Raw genomic sequence first — 18,320 nt, forward strand, 5'->3', positions numbered from 1 at the left:
ATTCTGACCAAGGCATCACAAGGGAACACTGTATGGCGCCACTATTGACTTTCCTGAGGCGCAAGGTTTGACCTTATATATATACACATATATATGATTCAAAGCGCAACTTTGATATACATATATGTGTATATAGAACCTGCGCCCCTTCATGCATTCAATTGGAGTTAGTTTTATTTTTATAAAACGAATTCGTCCAGGACGAACTCGTTAACCATGGTTAGTTGTTGGAAAGCCTATAAATAGAGCTTTGTGTTTTCATTTGAAAAAAACTACACACTTTGTAAAGTGCACACACTATACACATTCTCGAGAGTTAAGATTAGAATATCAGTTTTATCGAGAGTTTGTAATAGAGTGATTGTAGTCTCTGCAGCCGACACTTGTGTTGGAATTTGTAGCACCCGAGGATTATTTCTAATACAAGAATATTCCCCGACTTGCTGGAGTTATTTATTTACGATTGATTTAACATGGACTGAAACAAGATTATCCGCAATTAAATTAAATCGAAGAAAATTGGTACGACGTATTCAACCCCCCCCTTCTACGTCTGATTGGACCTAACAAAAACAAAGGTTCTTAATAACAAAGTTTGCTCAAATCTGGTTATCTAGAACAGCATGAACAAAGATGATTTTTTCCTCGGCCGGTGCTGCAAAAAACAATATCATAAGATCTTCGTCCTTGGCTATTTTCTTTGCAACTTGAAGCTTCTGCAATACCGTGAGATTTGGAATTTTTGATAGTTCGTCATTTAATTGCTTCTTTTTCTGCATCATATCTTCTTCTGCTGCAATAAGTAACTTGGTTGACGCCTCAAACTGATTGGCAATCCTGTCCGAAGCAGCATACACAGCTTCCAACAATGATTCTACATTTCCTTTCTTCCTTTTCTTGCTTGTTGACTCGTCTGAATGTGTGCTTCGTTGCAGGTCCTCCTGAAGAGATAATTCATCAGCAGCTTCAGTGTTCAATTCTTCTACCACATCTTCAAGATTTTCAGCCATATTTCCGGTTGCTCTATCTTTTCCAAAAATAACTGAAAGTTCTTTGAATGATGGCATGGCAGTATTCTGCCATTTTGCTGCTCCAGGATGAACCTGCACAATTATTTCACGTTTCAGCAATCCACTTGTATCTTATTGTTTACCTTCTGCTTTAACTCTGTTTTGAATAGAATTTATAATATAATTTGTAGGCACATCAGCAAAGAAAACCGATATTTAGAGGGAGTAATGCAACACAGAGATCTTAGCAAAGGAATCCACTACATCCAGCACTTTTTAATAATAAAAACTCAATTCCCTCAACCAAACAACCTACTATGGCTTCCCTAATAATATAATCCTTTCATAATTGTGGAATTTAGTTGCACATTGCAACTGCTAAGTACATGTTTTTGTTTTTTTTATTCTGCAATGTCTTGGTGGAAGGAGACTTGGTGGAGTCATGGAGTGTGATAGTCCTACATTTTTGATATAGTTTTTCCACAAGTGCCTTTGGTAAATTCCTGACCAGATTAATTTGGTTTAGTAACTTTAAACTTGTTACATGCTTTGGTTTGAAAACCTGTAAGTTGTTCAAGGCTCTGGCATGGTTCAGCACTGGTCTATCTTTGGCCACTTAAGCCATGTTCCTAAGTTTTAAATAGGGAGGAAAGCAGGTATAAGGGGAGTAAAATTATCTCCACTTCCAAATAAATACTTTGTTCTCATCAATTTAATACTTTGATTTAATGAATTGCAAATATTATACTTTGTTCTCATCAATCTTATTGTTTACCTTCTACTTCCTCGTTAAAAAATTAAATTAGGGAACAAGCTAGTCACTTTCTTTACTCAAGTTAGTAAATAGTTGATTCAGTCCGCCTACTGAGCCAATTTATTTTGTTCTAGAAAGCTAAAATAGATATTGGATTTCATAGTCACCTCCTAGACAGAACCACATTGCAGTGAGATGAATAACAAGAACATGCTTTAGCAATCACTAATCAGCTAATTAATTATTATTCCTGACTCAAAAGAGATACCTTCTGTACTTCATCGATTGTAACATTAAAATGATTTTCTAAGAGAGGTATACTTAAGTATAATTCTATCTTCAGAACAGCTAATTAAAGACCATGTTAGTGTAAGAAATTGCCAGGAAAAGCAGATCTGGTATTATTAATTATATGTGATAATTAATTACCTTAAGATATTGAACCCAAACATCCCTCGGCGCCGTAACAACATTGTCTTCTGCGTTCCATCCAAACCCCGAACTGTTTGCTCCATAGCTGATGTCGTACACAGCACTGAAATCCTTTTTTAGTGTCTTCATTCGAGACTCTATATGAGGCTTTCCCTTTATACGTGCTGTAGGAAGCTTGGTTTGCAGTGAACTCTCAAGAAATGTCAGGTATCCAGGTTTAAAGCCATTGTCCGCTTTGAACTTTCCGGTATTCACAAGTTCCATCAAAGCTTCGACTAGTTTTTCATCTTCTTCTTCTGTCCATTTCCTTTTATTTTTTCCAGCGCCTCTTTCTAGTACCGATGAATTATTTGATTCCATATCACCAGCCATTTCAATTCTGCATATACAAGAACAGAAATAGTCTCAGAACAAGTTACAATAGCAGCAGCAAAAGTTGACAAGTACACCAATAAGGCTGAAAAAATGTTTGTTTATTGATTCCTGGTAAAATGTTAAATTAGTTCTGCTCAAGAGTTAACACAGAATGAAAAAGTGACTAGACTAGAGTGACATGTTCTGGCATATTGAAAGAGTCTATCTGGCTGCTGACCACGTCTTTTCTGATCATATAATCACATAATCACATGTTCACATAATAAAACATTAATAACTTTTGCTGACATAATCATATAATCGTAGAATAAAACATTAACTTTTCTGATCATATAATGTTCACATAATCACATGTAAGATCTCCCTTTTAAGTTCATTTAGTCCAACAATGATGACAATAATAACCATCCTCATGGTTTTTTTTTAAGGAATGACACAGTTCCTCCCTCCGTCCCGAAGGTTGTTTACGTTCACTATTTATACATATTTTGACACTCCTTTAAAGCATAATTTTATAACGTTTTTCAGACTAACCAAAAATCACACCAATAAGGCTGAAGAAAGGGCAGTTTGCCAGGAAATAAAAACTCAACAGTATGCCAAAACAATTTTCTAAAAAGACTATATTCTCTACAAGTAAACTAAATAAAAACTTAATACTGATATAAAGGACCACCAAAAAGACTCCAGTCAAGGACTCTGAAGCTTGAGACTGCCAATTTAAAAGCTTGTGAATGCCCAAAGCCAAACCAAAAGAAGATACAAGCACACTTTTTACGTAATGGAATTAAGACTTAAAACAATATTAGCTAGCAATTGATTTACAAACGACGACTCAAAGAGACAATATCGTAATGAAATCAAGACTTAAAACAATATCGTGTTCAGAAAATCAGACCTAATAAACCATAGATCCCCATGTATCCAACAGACCTAATAGAATACAAAGCTCAATTGCAAACCATAAACCATAAATCAGACCAGAATTAAGACTAAAGAGTAATAAACCTAATAGAATACAAAGAGTAAAGAGTAAAGATCAGTAAGATTATCAGTAAATCAGTAACTTCTGTCGCAGAACAGTACATATCAATAATCTAACAATAACCATGGTCCTAAAATATATGTCTCAAACAGAGAAATACAAAAGATTGATAGACCCCTAATAGAATTATTTTCAATTTGTATATATTTGTAAGAAACATTAGTCTAACTTTTAGTCACTGAATTTCCATCAAGCTCAAAGTATACTTCCTAAATAATAAGTAATATCAAACTAGAAAGAAGATTAGACAACAGAGAAGAGGACAACTATTCATAGTTTTTAGAGGCTTTTTATCGAACAGCTAATATACATTATTCAAACACAAACATTTAACACAAAATGATGTGCAAATAATTGATAAAAAGATACATTAACACATAAATCAGCCAGATTAACAGAGAATACATCTAAATCAGTCTACAAATTACACAATTTAGCAATATTGATGATAAAATTCAAATGGATCAAGCTCGAACCTGTATGCTTAGATAATTTTAGATTTCAAAATCGTTGCAATGGTAAACTGAATCCTTGAGATGCGTCGGACATGGAGCTTATTGAAATCTGTGGAGTCGATGCGAGAGTCTGAACTCTGAATCGCCCTTGTCTGAGAGCAGCAATGGAGAGCAGCTGCGAGAGAGGCGACTGAAGAGGGGGAGAGGCAAACAAAGAAGAGAGAGATGCGAGGAAGACAGAGATGAGAGAGAGAGACGAGAGAGAGAGAGAGAGGCGAGAGAGAGCTGCGTAAAGGAGCGGAGAGCGTGAGTGAATGGAATGGGCTTAACCCGCACTTTCAAGAATGAATCGATTGTCTGATTAGTCGATGGATTGGAATGAATAAAAGAATGGGTTATTCCATTCCTTGGGCCAACCAAACAGAATTTTTATTTTTTGAATGGAATGGCCCATTCCATTCTGGGCTAAACTGATTCTATTCATGCCAACCAAACAGAGTGCTATAGTTTTCATCCAAATTGTTGCGTGTTTGTACAATAAGTTAAAGCCTTTCGGCACCTTTGGACTTGGCTTCACTTCAATGAACTGTGACTTAATTTTCTGCAACTGATCATTCTGATTTTTCTTCTGCACTTGGCCGCAACTTTTCTTTCTTCTTAATGTGTAGATAATCAATCCATAAAGAATGTCAAGAGAAGTAAATGTCCAAGCATTCAGTACACTACATACAAATATTCGAATTAACGATTCAATTGTCCACATATATATTCCTACTATAAATCAAATTCAACATATCAAGCAAATAATTCACATAACACTGCAGTTGTGTAGCTCATTAATTCCTCAGGCCATGCTACAAAAGAGCCAAGTGCATCTTCGTCATACAGGGCATGATATGGCAACAGAACGGGGGAGGATTCCACGATGTCTCTTCTGGAACATCTTCGTCATACAGGGCATGATAATCTCTAGTTGTCGATGATAAAACAACTGACCAATCAGCATCACATGGATCTCAACATAAGATACTTGGTTGACTTGGTCAACATAGACATATTTGTCTTTTTTGTGGCCTGATCGATTCAAGTTCACGAGTGTAAAGCCAAGATCATCGGACTTGATACCTTTGTCATTTGATGTCCATGTACACAAAAATAAAGGGGCCTTGAATGCGTGGTAGTCTAACTCTCATATTTCTTCTATAATGCCAAAAAATGTTAAATCAGCCTCTATAGGATTTATATTCTTTGCACTGGAAACTTGGACCGTCCTAGCAACTAATGACACGTCACTGTTTTGAACTACCCTAGCATCATATCGCTCCTTTGTGTGGAATCAGACCCCGTCAACCACATAGCCTTCATAAATCAACACTGAATAAGATGGTTTTCCTACCAACCGTCTTATTGTTTCTGAAACGCTTCCCCGTCACTGATTTCTGTACTCACCTGCACATAAAGTCATAAGGCCTATAAGTTGATTTCAAGTAAAGCACAAATTGAAGAAAATAGTAATAAAATGGGAGAAGAATGTCACCCAACTATTTGTTGAAACCAGTCCACAAATTGTCGATTGTGCTCTCCCAATAGCCACTACGCACCCTTCTTTTTTCCGTGGTAAATTCAGTCCAAATATTCCTGATGCAACCTGATCATAATTACATTACATAAGTATAAACCATCTATAAAAAGGGACTACTACAGGACTTACAGAAATACATAAATAATTTACTTACTTAATATATGGTTCCACTTTAATATTATTAAGGATGACTGTGAGATGTGCCTCATCTCGTTCCTTTTCTGCCACCGACTTCATTATCACGCCACCAACTGGATCGGGAAACTTTTCATCTTTGTCAAGACCAGCAGTTCTACTACTCTCGGTAAAGAACCCCGTGCAAAATTCAATTGATTCTTCTTTAATATAACCTTCAGCTATCTCGGATAAAATCGGTTTCTTACATAACTCTTCAATATTTTGTTAAATCGTTCAAATGGAAACATCCACCTAAAAAAAACCTGGCCACATAAACGCAATTCCCCTACTAAGTGGACTGTTAGATGTATCATAACATCAGAATGATGGAGGGAATATTTTTTTCCAACTCGCACAAGGTTAGAATCACATCTGATTGGAGTTTACTCAATTTTGACACATCTATGACTTTGTTGCACAAAGAGTTAAAGAAAAAGCATAATATGATTATACTTACCCTTACATTTTTCGGAAGCACGGAACGAATACAAACCGGTAGTAATTGTTGGAGGAGGACATGACAATCATGAGACTTCAGCCCATACAACTTCAAATCAATCATCGAGACATAATCTTTTATATTGGATGCATGTCCATATGATAGTTTCATATTGGACAATGATGTCAACATTGTTTTTCTTCTTTTCTAAACAAAGTAAAAGGGGCAGGAGGTAAGTATGTCCTCTTTTCTCCTATTTCAGGAGCTAAATCAGCCCTTACACCCATCTCAACCATATCAAGATGATAGGCATTGCTGTCTTTAGTCTTGAATTTCAGATTAAGTAGTGTCCCAATTATGTTATCACACACGTTCTTCTCGATGTGCATAACATCTAAACAATGACGAACATGGTGAAACTTCCAATATTCTAACTAAAAAAATTGATTGTTTCTTCCATGCATACTCCAACTTTTTCGACTTTCCCCCTTTCCCAAAACTAAATTCAAGTTGCTATTGTTGCACCAACACTTCTTCTCCGCTAAGTGGTTCAGGTGCATCACCGAGTTCTTGTTCTCCATCAAAAGCCATTCGCTGCCTCCTATAAGGATGATGACGGTCTAAATATCGACGATGACCTAGATAACACATTTTCCTACTATGATTTAAATATTTAGCCACAGTTTGATCACCACAGATTGGACAAGCCATATAACCCTTATTTATGCAGCCTGACAGATTTGCGTATCCCGAAAAATCATTCGATGTCCACATTAGAACTGCCTTTAGAGTGAAGTAGGATTTACTATGTGCATCATAAACATTTGGTTCACCCTCCTCCCATAATTTTTTTAAATCATCGATTAATGGTTGTAGATATATGTCAATATTATTTCCAGGCTCGTGCGGGCCGGAAATCAATGTTTTTAACATCATAAACTTTCTCTTCATGCATAACCATGGAGGAAGATTATATGTTACTAACATAACTGGGTCAACAGCTATACCGATTGTTTAATCCATTATTGTGTGGATTTATACCATTTGCCGCTCATTCTAAGCTTATATTTCTGTCATCACTTCTAAACTCAGGCCACCTACTATCTATATTTCTCCAAGAAGGGGAATCAAATGGATGACGCATCTTTCCATCTTTAGATCGATTATTCGCATGCCAACTCATTAATTTAGCAGTAGCAACAGATTTAAAAAGCCGTTTGAATTTGGGGATCATCGGAAAATACCACATAACTCTCGCTGGCCCGTTAATCCTAACTTTACCGTCTTTTCCGATTTTCCATTGAGAAAGATGGCACTTGGGACACTCAGCTAACGGCTCGAGAACTAGACCCCTGTATAATACAAGTCATTTGGACAAGCATGGAATTTAACATACTCAAGTCCTAAATCAGTCAAGGTTTTCTTCGCTCCATACATATTTGGCGGAAGCACATTACCTTTAGGAAAAAACGAGCCAACATATTCAAGAAGATCGGTGAAGACCTAATCGCTAACTCCAAACCTAGCCTTCCAATTATGTACTTTCAAGACGGACTCTAATTTGGTGCACTCACTTCTCCCAAAAAGAGATTGTTCTGCATCGGCAACAAACCTCATAAAGTCATCTGATTCATTATCGCATTCTCCATCATTATAGGTTGGTTCATATACGTTAAATGTTTCGCTAATATGTGTGTGAAATTTTTAGTAGGGCAAGAACTACCCGCATATGAGTTAATACTGTTAACAACCTTTTCCCCATGCCACATCCAATCCAAATACCCTAAACTAATACCAGATTCTTATAGATGACCCCTGATTGCATTGACATAATTTTTTTTGAAGTTACCGCAAAGTGAACAGAAGAAACATATTTTCTTTGGGTTTTTAGTGTTTTCCTCCGCAAAAATCAAGAAATTTTCTACACCAATTTCATACTGTAAGGAATCCCTACCTGCCTTTATCCAAGACTTGTCCATTTGAAACCACCTGGTATGTCATTGAAATTCAGACCTAATTTTATGATTAAATATTATTATATATATATATATATATATATATATATATATATATATATATATATTATGACCTATATTTCATTTAATCAAATGCACATGGACACATAACATAATCATATGATTTAACCTATATCAACCAAACATATACAACAGCAGCCTACATTCATTTAATCAAATGCACATATGATTTAACCCCACACTATACAAATCGCAACAACAGTAAACAACATATAAACACAGTAACAACAACCACAGTCCTGTAAGGCATAATAACTAGCCAGAAATTTATCCTAAAAACATATAAACAAGTAACACATAACACCTAGGGTTTCAGATAAAATAGATAAATTCAAAAAATAAATACCAATTAGCTTAAATAAAGCCACAACCAGAACCCAGTAACAATTAACAAAACAAATAACAAAATTAGGGTTTTAATTTTATAAAACCCCTCATTTTAAGAACTCGGATTTTGATTTACAAAACTATGGCCTCGATTTATAAGCAGAAGAGAAAAGACATACCTAACTGAAACAAAGAGAGAGGGGGGGGGAGGGGGGGAGAACTGAGAGGAGAAAGCAGAGAGAGCGGCGGAGAGAGTTGAGGGTGAGAGACAAGGGGGTGGCAATCAGCAAGGGGGTGAAAACCAGAGGAGTGAGAATCAGGTTGGTGAAAATGAGGGGGCCAAGGTACTCAAAATGCTATAGAAAATGTAATAAAAAGGAGGCCTACTGGTGAACAAGGGGTCAATTAACTGGTGTTAAGATTTTCACCAGGAAGAAGTTGGAAATGGGAAGACCACAAGTTGATAACATTGTGTATCTCCAATTTGCCTGTTAAAAAGCCACAACAAGCTATGAATGACATGATTCCAGATGTCATTTTTACTCAAGGATCACGGTGTAATGAAAATGACACACTTACTCGGCATCACAAACTAATCCAGCTGTTACTCAAACTCCATTTCCACACGTGGAATCCAGTGACCCTTTTAGTTTCATGTACAAGGTCTTGGACCTCTCGGGTATTCTACAATGTACAATGAATCATGGGTTTAGAAAACTTATTTGTCCTCTTTTGGCACTTATTTTGCTAAGTCATTATGCTATTATTCCTCTATATACAATGATGGTATATATCCTTTAATTTATGTTGCCTGGACAATGTTTATGTTGGTCGGAGAATGTAATTCACATTTGCTTATGATTGACAATTATGAAATTATATCAATTTTTGTTATATTTGTTTGTCCACTTGTTACATCCAATTATTCAGGGTAGATACTTCATTCTACTACTAGATACATCATTCTACTACTAGTTATTTCCTTTGTGACGGTCCAGGAATCCGGGGGCCTGGATTCTGACGTCACCACATAAAACCCATTTTTAAACACTTTTGAAATCCAGTATATATTTTTTTTTATGGAAATCCAAATAATTTAAAACTTAAAATATTTGAAAGAGAACATAAATCAAATGATTTCAAAACCTGAATTTCAAACTTGAAAACCATAATAAAAGAATTTCAAGAGAACATTTAAACTTTAATAAATGATTCGAAAGAGAACATTTAAACCCCCTAAAAGCAACAGGATCGCATCCAGGTTACAGTATTGAAATTAGAATCTACCACTATTTATTACACAACATCTCTTACCAAATCAGATCATCTTCGATAAGAAGAATCACTGTCAACTATTTCAGCTTGCACCAACCTCATCAACTTTCCTGAACACTCCTCGACCACTGGATTCTCAACTCTGTCTCCTCGCCTAGCATTAGCCTTATTCACAATCTCAATCAATCATCTCATCTTTCAGCCTTTCTGAAATGGTTAAAAAGGAATAGCAAGGGTGAGCAACAATGCTCAGCAAGTAATAATAAACAATGATAGTTCTGAAATGATATAATAGAAGTTCACGAGTTCAAGATATAAGAGGATTCAACCTGAGTTCATGAGTTCATGGTATTGTATAGAATGATTTACAATACCTTGCAGCATTTAAACTGAGAAATTCAATCTTTCCAAAGAATTATTGAATTGGACTATCACATTTTAATTAAAACCAAGGTTAGGCAGCTGATCAGTTCCGCACTAACCCCGAGCAGGCCCCGCCATGCTCTATCACTGGATCCAAGGCACTCATTGGCCTAACATGACCACTCATCTGGTCCACAGGTTTATATAAAAACAATAATCCAATTCTCTAATTCAATTCAAGAAGCCAATGTAAATTAACAGAACATCATCATAAATATCATCAACAACAGAATAATTTTCAATTCATCTTTTCATAAGCAACGATCCATCCTTTCATAAATCATAGTTCAGGAAATCCTTAACTATTCAGTATCCTCCATTATCGGCTAAGCAACTGAATTTAGCCTGCTAAACCAGCATGACAATGGCGGGTTGAATAATCAAGAAGATCCCAAGTCATTCTAGGTCCTAACCATCACTGAGCAACACATGCTTCAATGACAATCTGAACTTCGAATTAATTTGTAAACTGGAATTATCTGAATTTTTGAAGATTAGAACAAGATGGATAAAATATTTACACTTTCAAATATGAAAAAGAGAGGAACGAATATTTGCAACACATACGAAAAGAATGGATCAGAATAATTGCAAGATATCCAAAAGAAAGGTTTAGGATACTTGCAACACATCAAAAGAATGAATCAGAATATTTGCAATATATCCAAAAGCAGGGTGCAGGATACTTGCCTTAAATCTGACTCCAGTCTCACATCTCTATCTCATCTTTCAACTTTCACAATCAATGCATCTCGTAATCTCTAGACCATCTCTAGCTATACTCTATTCGCCACTTCGCTTCGCTTACTCGATTCATCCCTTATTCGCTTTGTAACACCACGTGACTTTCTGAACGTCTTCGGGCATACACGTCTCGTCCAAATCCTTTACGAGAATAAGATAACACTATAATCACTAAACAATCGATCGCATATACATCTCACGTACATCGATACCCACTTATATAACCCTTTAAACCTATCAGATATCACTTAACACATAATCATGCTTTGACTCTATCATATAGTCAAGTCATATTCCACATAACATGTTACAAATCAATTATCATATAAATCCTTATCGAAAATCCGACAGCATCTTGTCTAGTTATAAGACTATCCACCTGTCAACCTATTCCCAACCAACAACCAATCAACCAATTCCAATTCCTATAATCCATATGTCCTTATCCAATACTAATCAAATCATGACACTATGTCATATAAGTCATTTATCACGTATATAATATCAGGAATAGACATATATATCACGTAATCATCAATTAATAACAATCCAATAACATATAATCACATTCTGCACATTTAACAACAATTATTCACATTCTCGACTCCATCATATTATTATGTCATATCAAACTAGACTTTATAAGCTTCTGTCTCTCTTTCGTTTCACTTGATTCCGACTTACGGATCAAAAGTTATGCTCAAAACGGTTTTCTCACTCTCCTATCGCCACATAACACATCAAACAGATAGCATACAACATATTTCATATAAGGTCTCCCATCCCAATTGATATTAAATCAAGTCTTGGGTTTAAAATGATTTTTCGGGAATTTTCTGGAAATTTTTAAACATTTTTCGGAATTAAAATCGATAAAAGAATCACTTTTCGGATAAATAATCAAGTCCCAAATACTTGAAATTGGACTTGAATTCATTCATACACAATTATCGAGCCTTGAAAATAATTTGGAAAAATATTTTAAAGCTCGAAACTATTTTTCGGAATTTTTAAATCAAAAAGGATTAATTAAATCCAATTAATTAATCAATTAAAATCAATTAATAATTAATTAAAATAATTAATCAATTAATATTTAAATTAATTGACTAATTAAAATAATTAATTACTAATTAAAATTAATTAACAACTAATTTAGATTTATTTTTGAATAAAGAATTAATTAAAAACTATTTTTGAAATCAACATAAATAAATAAAAACAATTTAAATGAAAAGGTTTAAACTGTCAGACTTAAAAACCTTTAGTGTAGGGTATAAAGTGTAACTTTTGAAAAGTTACAGGGTCTGTTCTGTAAAAACGAAAACCCAAGTACCATAACTTCATCATATTCATAAACTCGGTGACCGGGCAGCATTTTGCCGCCGGCACCCACCTGACTCGCCGGATTTTCGTTTCCAGGCGTCCTCCACTCACCATCTACTCCAGATCAGTAGTACACACACCCATAAATCAATCCCCCATCTTTAATCAGGCAGAAGTCGTGCGAATTCGCCGGAAAATCCGGCCGAAGTCGGCGACTTCCCGCCGCCGATGGCGGCGATTCGAGCCACCTCCGCTCAAACCAAGCACACCAGCATACTCCCCTTTCTCTCCTCTTTATATTCATATATTCCACTACTGCCCAGACTTAACGGATCAAAATTCCGGCGAAGAGCTTGAGTTTTCCGGCGAGGAACCTCAAGAACACCAAGAACACTCAACTCAAGAATTAAACCACTGTTTCTATATGATTCCGAACCCCAAATTCAACATATAATATACCAAAACGACGAGAAAAGCACGTACTAAATCATGGTATCATCAAAATCATCAAACAATCACGTTTGCAAAAATTCATATTTCAAATCAATATAACTCGAATTTTCAACAATTAATAGTAATTTACCTGTTGAATCTGCACACAAACGGATGATTAAACTAGATTCTACGCGTCGGTAGCTTCATTTTGACTATTCATACACCTCCATCGGATTCCAATAACACCTCCAAATCCTCGTTTGATTACGAAGAACACGAAGAACACACTTCGGTTTCTCTCGGTATTCGTGAAAAGAAACTGGTGAAATGATTTTTACGGTGAAAATAAGCTCTAGAAGGGTCTATTTATATTTACAAATAATTGGTACCCCTTTGGATCGTTTATGACATGAAAATACGTATTTAATAGCTTTATATTAATAAAACGGGGTCCAATCGGTACTGGTTTTCGAGATAATCATCAAAACGGGGCTTTTTAATCAGTCATTAGTATGCGGGTCCCATTGCAATTATTACAAGATAAGAATTAATATAATAATCAAAATATCTAGTTTCACGCTTATCGAGACAAACTGGATAATTATCAACAATTCAAATACCCGCAAAACTCCGCCGGACCGACTCCGGGAAAAACCGTACTCCGGATCGAAAAAGTCAAAACACGAAAAGTGTCCGAAATATTCAAATTAGGCTAAAGGTCAGTTTTGTTGAAACTTCCGGGAAGAAAATTTGCTACCTCGTTACGAGTGGACGGTTTTACGGAAGTCAAATAATTAATAAATAAATATAAATATACACAATTAAATCCGTAAATCGATTATAAAATCATCTAACATTCCATAAATCGATATGAAAATATCCAAATAAACTATATTTTCTCCTGAACATATAGAAATTGAAATCTCTCAAATACGAACACATATGAGCAGTTAACGCAATAAACCAGATAATATAAAATTCACAAAAATTCATATTTTAATCATATAATACTCATAATTAACCATAATTAATTAACCAACAAATCCACCAATACCACTTACTCACATAACACATATATGCACATAATAATCATCTAGAATTTTCGAAACAATATATGAAAATCAGTTTTAAAAATACAATTATTTATCAATAACACAATAACCCGGGGTTTAAATATAAACCTTTGAAAACTCATTAAACTGGAATAAAATATTAAATCTTATTCCTTTCTTTTTAAGAAAATCATTTATAATATTAATAAAAATATTTTTAAAATCCGGGTTATTACAATCTACCCTCCTTATAGGGATTCCGTCCTCGGAATCAGAGAAAGAAGGAGGACGCATAATCAGTATAATCCATATTAATCCATAGAACAAGTATCATCACATAGAACTATTCACATAGTCAATTCACTTTTCAATTAAAGCCAACAACAATATTTAGACAAATAGATTTATAATAATCAAATCTAAATTTAATAATATGGGATATTACATCCTTCCTAACAACTAACATCACAATAACTATGAGCATACATAATAAAAAATTCTGAGCTTGTTTTTGCTTTTTTAGCATCTTTGTCTTCTTCTGTTTACATAACTTCCCTTTTAGCTTTAAAATCTTATCTTCAAGCATTACCATCATCTAGTTCAACTCACATATTGCACTTCTTATTCTTTCACACGCCTCTCCATCGATCCACATGTAAAAATAACAACTTTTTCATCCTACAAAACCAACAATTTAATAATATATAATATTAAATTATTTACAACAAAATTAACTAAATTACTAGCAATTAGATAAATAAAAGGAAAATAAATTTACCTTATTTTCGTGCAACTCCAGAAACATCTCTATGGGTTCTTCGTAGTCCATAGATTTAAACTCGAGCATTCAAACCACAATCACAAACGATCATGTTATGGATTGATATGATGGACATGACGGACGACGAGTATGATATGATTGCAGTTTAGAATTTTGGTCAATACTGATGTTAAGTGCAAAAGTAATTAGACAGATATATACGAAGATTTGTTCAAACTTTGCCGATGAATCCTAATCCAAACTTCTGTACAAACATGTATATATATATATATATATATATATATATATAGGCATATAAAGGCGTGGTCAAATTAGCTGTCAGAGGCAAGCGTGTCATGTCATTCCTCCTATATGCATTGTTGTGCCATGTCAACAACTCTGTTAAATTAATTTTAAAAAGTTAATGATGAGAAATTTTACGGTGATTTTATCTTTTAAATAAATCACCGCAAAGACTTATGTGCTATTTGAGATTTTTTGATGAGATGAATGACCAACTTGATATTAACTCCGATAAACCTAAAATTTGAAGATAACATTTTATTCAGACAGGATGTGCATGTGTACACCTGCCAGATATTTTTTAACTGTGCCACCGTAATGTACTGAGTATTACTTTTTACTTGTGTAGACAATGCACGCTACATGAGGAGTTATGAGTTATTCGATCTCTCGTGGTGTATTTATTAATGGTGACACAGGAAGAACTTGAAAGTCTTCTCACGTCCTCGTCTGCACCTAATCTTGATTTCGTGCTAAAATATGAAATTTAATGCGTTCCCTCGTACATTCAGTAACATTCCCTTTCAGTGTTCCTTTTAATTTATTACTCATTTTTCTTCTTCTCGCCTAGGTATTTTTTACCTTTAACCGATCCAGCTGTAAATATTTGGATAAAGCAACAGATTTATAAGGCATCCTTAGTTAATACCTAGCATGTTTATTTTTTGACATGAAGTACAAGCACTTTTTTTTCTTTTTGCAACAAATAAAACCCGTCCTCTTTCATTTTTATTAGATAATCACTCTATTATTTTCATATGAGTAACTATTTATAATTATAAATATCAAGGAGTAACATTTAAAAGTAAAAATGTTTTAAAATAAAACCATATACCTTTTTTTTTTGCTAAATAAATTTTCAGTTTTTGTGTGTGGTTACAAATAGCTGGTGAATATCTTCAAAATCATTTTTCTAAATCTAATTAGTTAAAAAATAGATAATAAAAAAAATTATAATTTTAATATTAAACTAACAAACTTGGATAACTGTTAGAAGAGAACCTAAATTTGGATTACCGCTCCGTTTGGCATTAAATCGGCAACTGGCTGCATAAAAAATGTAGCGATACTTGAATTGCATGATTTCAGGGGACATGTAAATGTCTGGGACATGCTGGCTGTAACGACTATGCTGGTAAACCCCCAGTTCGCCAGTGATATATATCCTGTACATGTATATATATAATATCGTGCATGTAAAACCTTGAGCAGATGAATTTTTATTCGGAGCTAAAATTAAATACGAGGGGGGTCAAAATTATATGAGTCAATCGGGATTATGTCATGCATTTACATCATGTATAATTTTTGTTTCGGGACATAACATAAGCTGAACGAATAGTGTGCATTCATGTTTAGTACTTTTAAAACGAGTACTTAAAATTTTGAATTGAAAATAAAATTTTAACTTGTATCCATTGTTAGTATATTTGGTGACATGGTGGTGTAAACTACAAACGCTAAAAATGTAATCTAGATGAATACTTGTAGACCAACTTATTGAATATTAATCTTGGATTATAAATTTGGTTTTGTCCATGATCAAGTGCCAAGCACCAAAATATATGAATTTAATGTATTTTGATCAGTGTGGTTGTTGTGAGTGCAGCGGTCTAGCATTATTAAACACTATAGACAGATACTGTATTTCATTTGTTATCAATTTCTGTGTTTATTGTGTGTTCACGGTCATATCATAAAAAAAACCTATAAACATTTATGTTGGTGATGTAAACCACAAATGATAAACATGCAATCGAGATGATTACCTGTAGACCAACTTATTACAAATCCAAATTCAGCCGTTAACATCAACGGCCTGAGGCCGAGGTTTATACTACAAAACAAGAAAAGAAAAATGAATGCGTAGAATGCCTAAACTTGAAGGGTGTTTTCCAATACAGACCATGACAGACCCTTGAAAATCTTAGCCTGAAGGTCAAGTTATTAGACGCTTAGAAGTTTCAAAATCAATTTTATCCCATTGCTCTATCCATATATATAAATAGGCATTCAAACCAAACAACATTCTATCTATCACCTCTCTAACTTTGTTTCTTCTCTTATTGCAAGCAATGGCTTCTACACAAAACTCTGGTGACAACTTCCCCTACTTCCCTCCTTATTTTCCCCACTCTCCACCCAAAATTACACCCTCCCACAACTCTCCAACCCCTCACAATAAGCCCATTGTGACACCACCACCCAAGTTCCCCGCTCCGCGACATCCACCAACTCCAGCAGCAAAACCACCAAAACACTCACCCCCCTCTCCAACACCCCCACCCCCACCCAAGTTCCCAGCTCCGGCTCCCCCACCGCGACATCCACCAACTCCAGCAGCAAAACCACCCAAACACTCAACTCCACCACCCCCCTCACCCTCTGTAATCCCACCTCCGCGTCCAACCTATCCCCCACCGCCACCATTTCATCCTATCCACCCACCACCCCCACCCCATATCGTTCCTCCTCCACCACCACCCGGACATCATTCACACACTGTCATAATTGTCATCTTTGTCTCCCTCGGAGGCATCTTTTTTCTTGCCTTTCTTTCAGTTGCTTTGTGCTGCTTCCTCAAGAAAAAGAAGAAAACAGTTCAAGAGACTGATAATTTGAAAATTGATCAACACCTGAAAATCAAAGAAGCTATAATACCAGGTCCACATGGTCCACAGACTGTTATACTCTCCGTCGAGGACGACATTCATATTCAAGAAGACATCAGAAAAAATGAAACTAGTGTGGGTCAAGGACATTCACATATAAAATCTGCAGCACATCATCCTCAGCTTCTTAACCTGGAACCATCCACTTCTGGTAGCTCTCCTCATCACCAGCTTGACCAGAAGACTGCTTAAGATAGTAAACTCTTCTAGTCTTCTGAGCAAAACTTCTAAATGTAATATACAGGGCACCTACTGCACTTGTCACAAGTCTACTCTTCAAATGTAAACTGCAATCTTCATATTATTTTCTATGTTACTGAACAGTTCTGATATCTAATAAGCCAATACACCCTCTTTTCATATTACATGTCCACTATTTAGGACAAAAAAGTGTTTCAGATTAGTTGTCTATTTCCATTTTCAATGAAAAAATTTGTATTTTCAGGATGAGGTTTATACCACATCTTATTATGTTATATTTCCTAGATCAATTATCTCCCACATATTATACTTGGTCAATGCAATAAATATAATAAGGGAATGCAATAAATATAATAAGGGATTTTCTATGGTGTGCCCAAGGGCACACAATAGTCCCTAACTCCAATAAAAATAGCTCTTTTTGATTGGTGGATGAATAATAAATGATAATCAATGGCCCCCGCATTCACATCAACTCCACCAATCAGAATAGGCCA

The 18,320-nt window shown here is 35.1% G+C and overlaps 2 protein-coding genes and 1 long non-coding RNA gene across 3 annotated transcripts; 1 reads left to right on the plus strand and 2 right to left on the minus strand.

Moving 5' to 3' along the window:
- Positions 1–544: 544 nt before the first annotated feature.
- On the minus strand, positions 545–13,169 carry LOC108210619 (uncharacterized protein At2g29880-like). Its single transcript, XM_017381988.2, has 3 exons — positions 12,984–13,169; positions 2,194–2,575; positions 545–1,103 (listed from the first exon to the last, which is right to left on the minus strand). The coding sequence occupies exons 2-3, from the start codon at positions 2,566–2,568 to the stop codon at positions 600–602; spliced, it is 879 nt and encodes a 292-aa protein (XP_017237477.1). The 5' UTR covers positions 2,569–2,575; positions 12,984–13,169; the 3' UTR covers positions 545–599.
- On the minus strand, positions 5,250–8,268 carry LOC135152419 (uncharacterized). Its single transcript, XR_010291545.1, has 3 exons — positions 5,808–8,268; positions 5,614–5,719; positions 5,250–5,520 (listed from the first exon to the last, which is right to left on the minus strand). It is a non-coding gene; the product is annotated as an uncharacterized LOC135152419 (long non-coding RNA).
- Positions 13,170–16,971: 3,802 nt separating the features above from the next.
- On the plus strand, positions 16,972–18,113 carry LOC108197678 (protein TRACHEARY ELEMENT DIFFERENTIATION-RELATED 7). Its single transcript, XM_017365370.2, has one exon. It carries the CDS (start codon positions 17,026–17,028, stop codon positions 17,812–17,814), a length of 789 nt encoding a protein of 262 aa, XP_017220859.1. The 5' UTR covers positions 16,972–17,025; the 3' UTR covers positions 17,815–18,113.
- The last annotated feature ends 207 nt before the right edge of the window (positions 18,114–18,320 follow it).

The sequence above is a fragment of the Daucus carota genome, chromosome 1, assembly GCF_001625215.2.
Source record: "Daucus carota subsp. sativus chromosome 1, DH1 v3.0, whole genome shotgun sequence".
Lineage (NCBI taxonomy): Eukaryota > Viridiplantae > Streptophyta > Magnoliopsida > Apiales > Apiaceae > Daucus > Daucus carota.

What these genes read in the sequence shown, in the direction of transcription:
- LOC108210619 (XM_017381988.2), bottom strand. Translation starts at nt 2,568, where the DNA reads ATGGCTGGTGATATGGAATCAAATAATTCATCGGTACTAGAAAGAGGC. An exon ending in TTTGGGTTCAATATCTTAAG is followed by an intron (nt 1,104 to 2,193) that starts GTAATTAATTAT and finishes ATAATTGTGCAG; the next exon opens with GTTCATCCTGGAGCAGCAAA.
- LOC108197678 (XM_017365370.2), top strand. Translation starts at nt 17,026, where the DNA reads ATGGCTTCTACACAAAACTCTGGTGACAACTTCCCCTACTTCCCTCCT.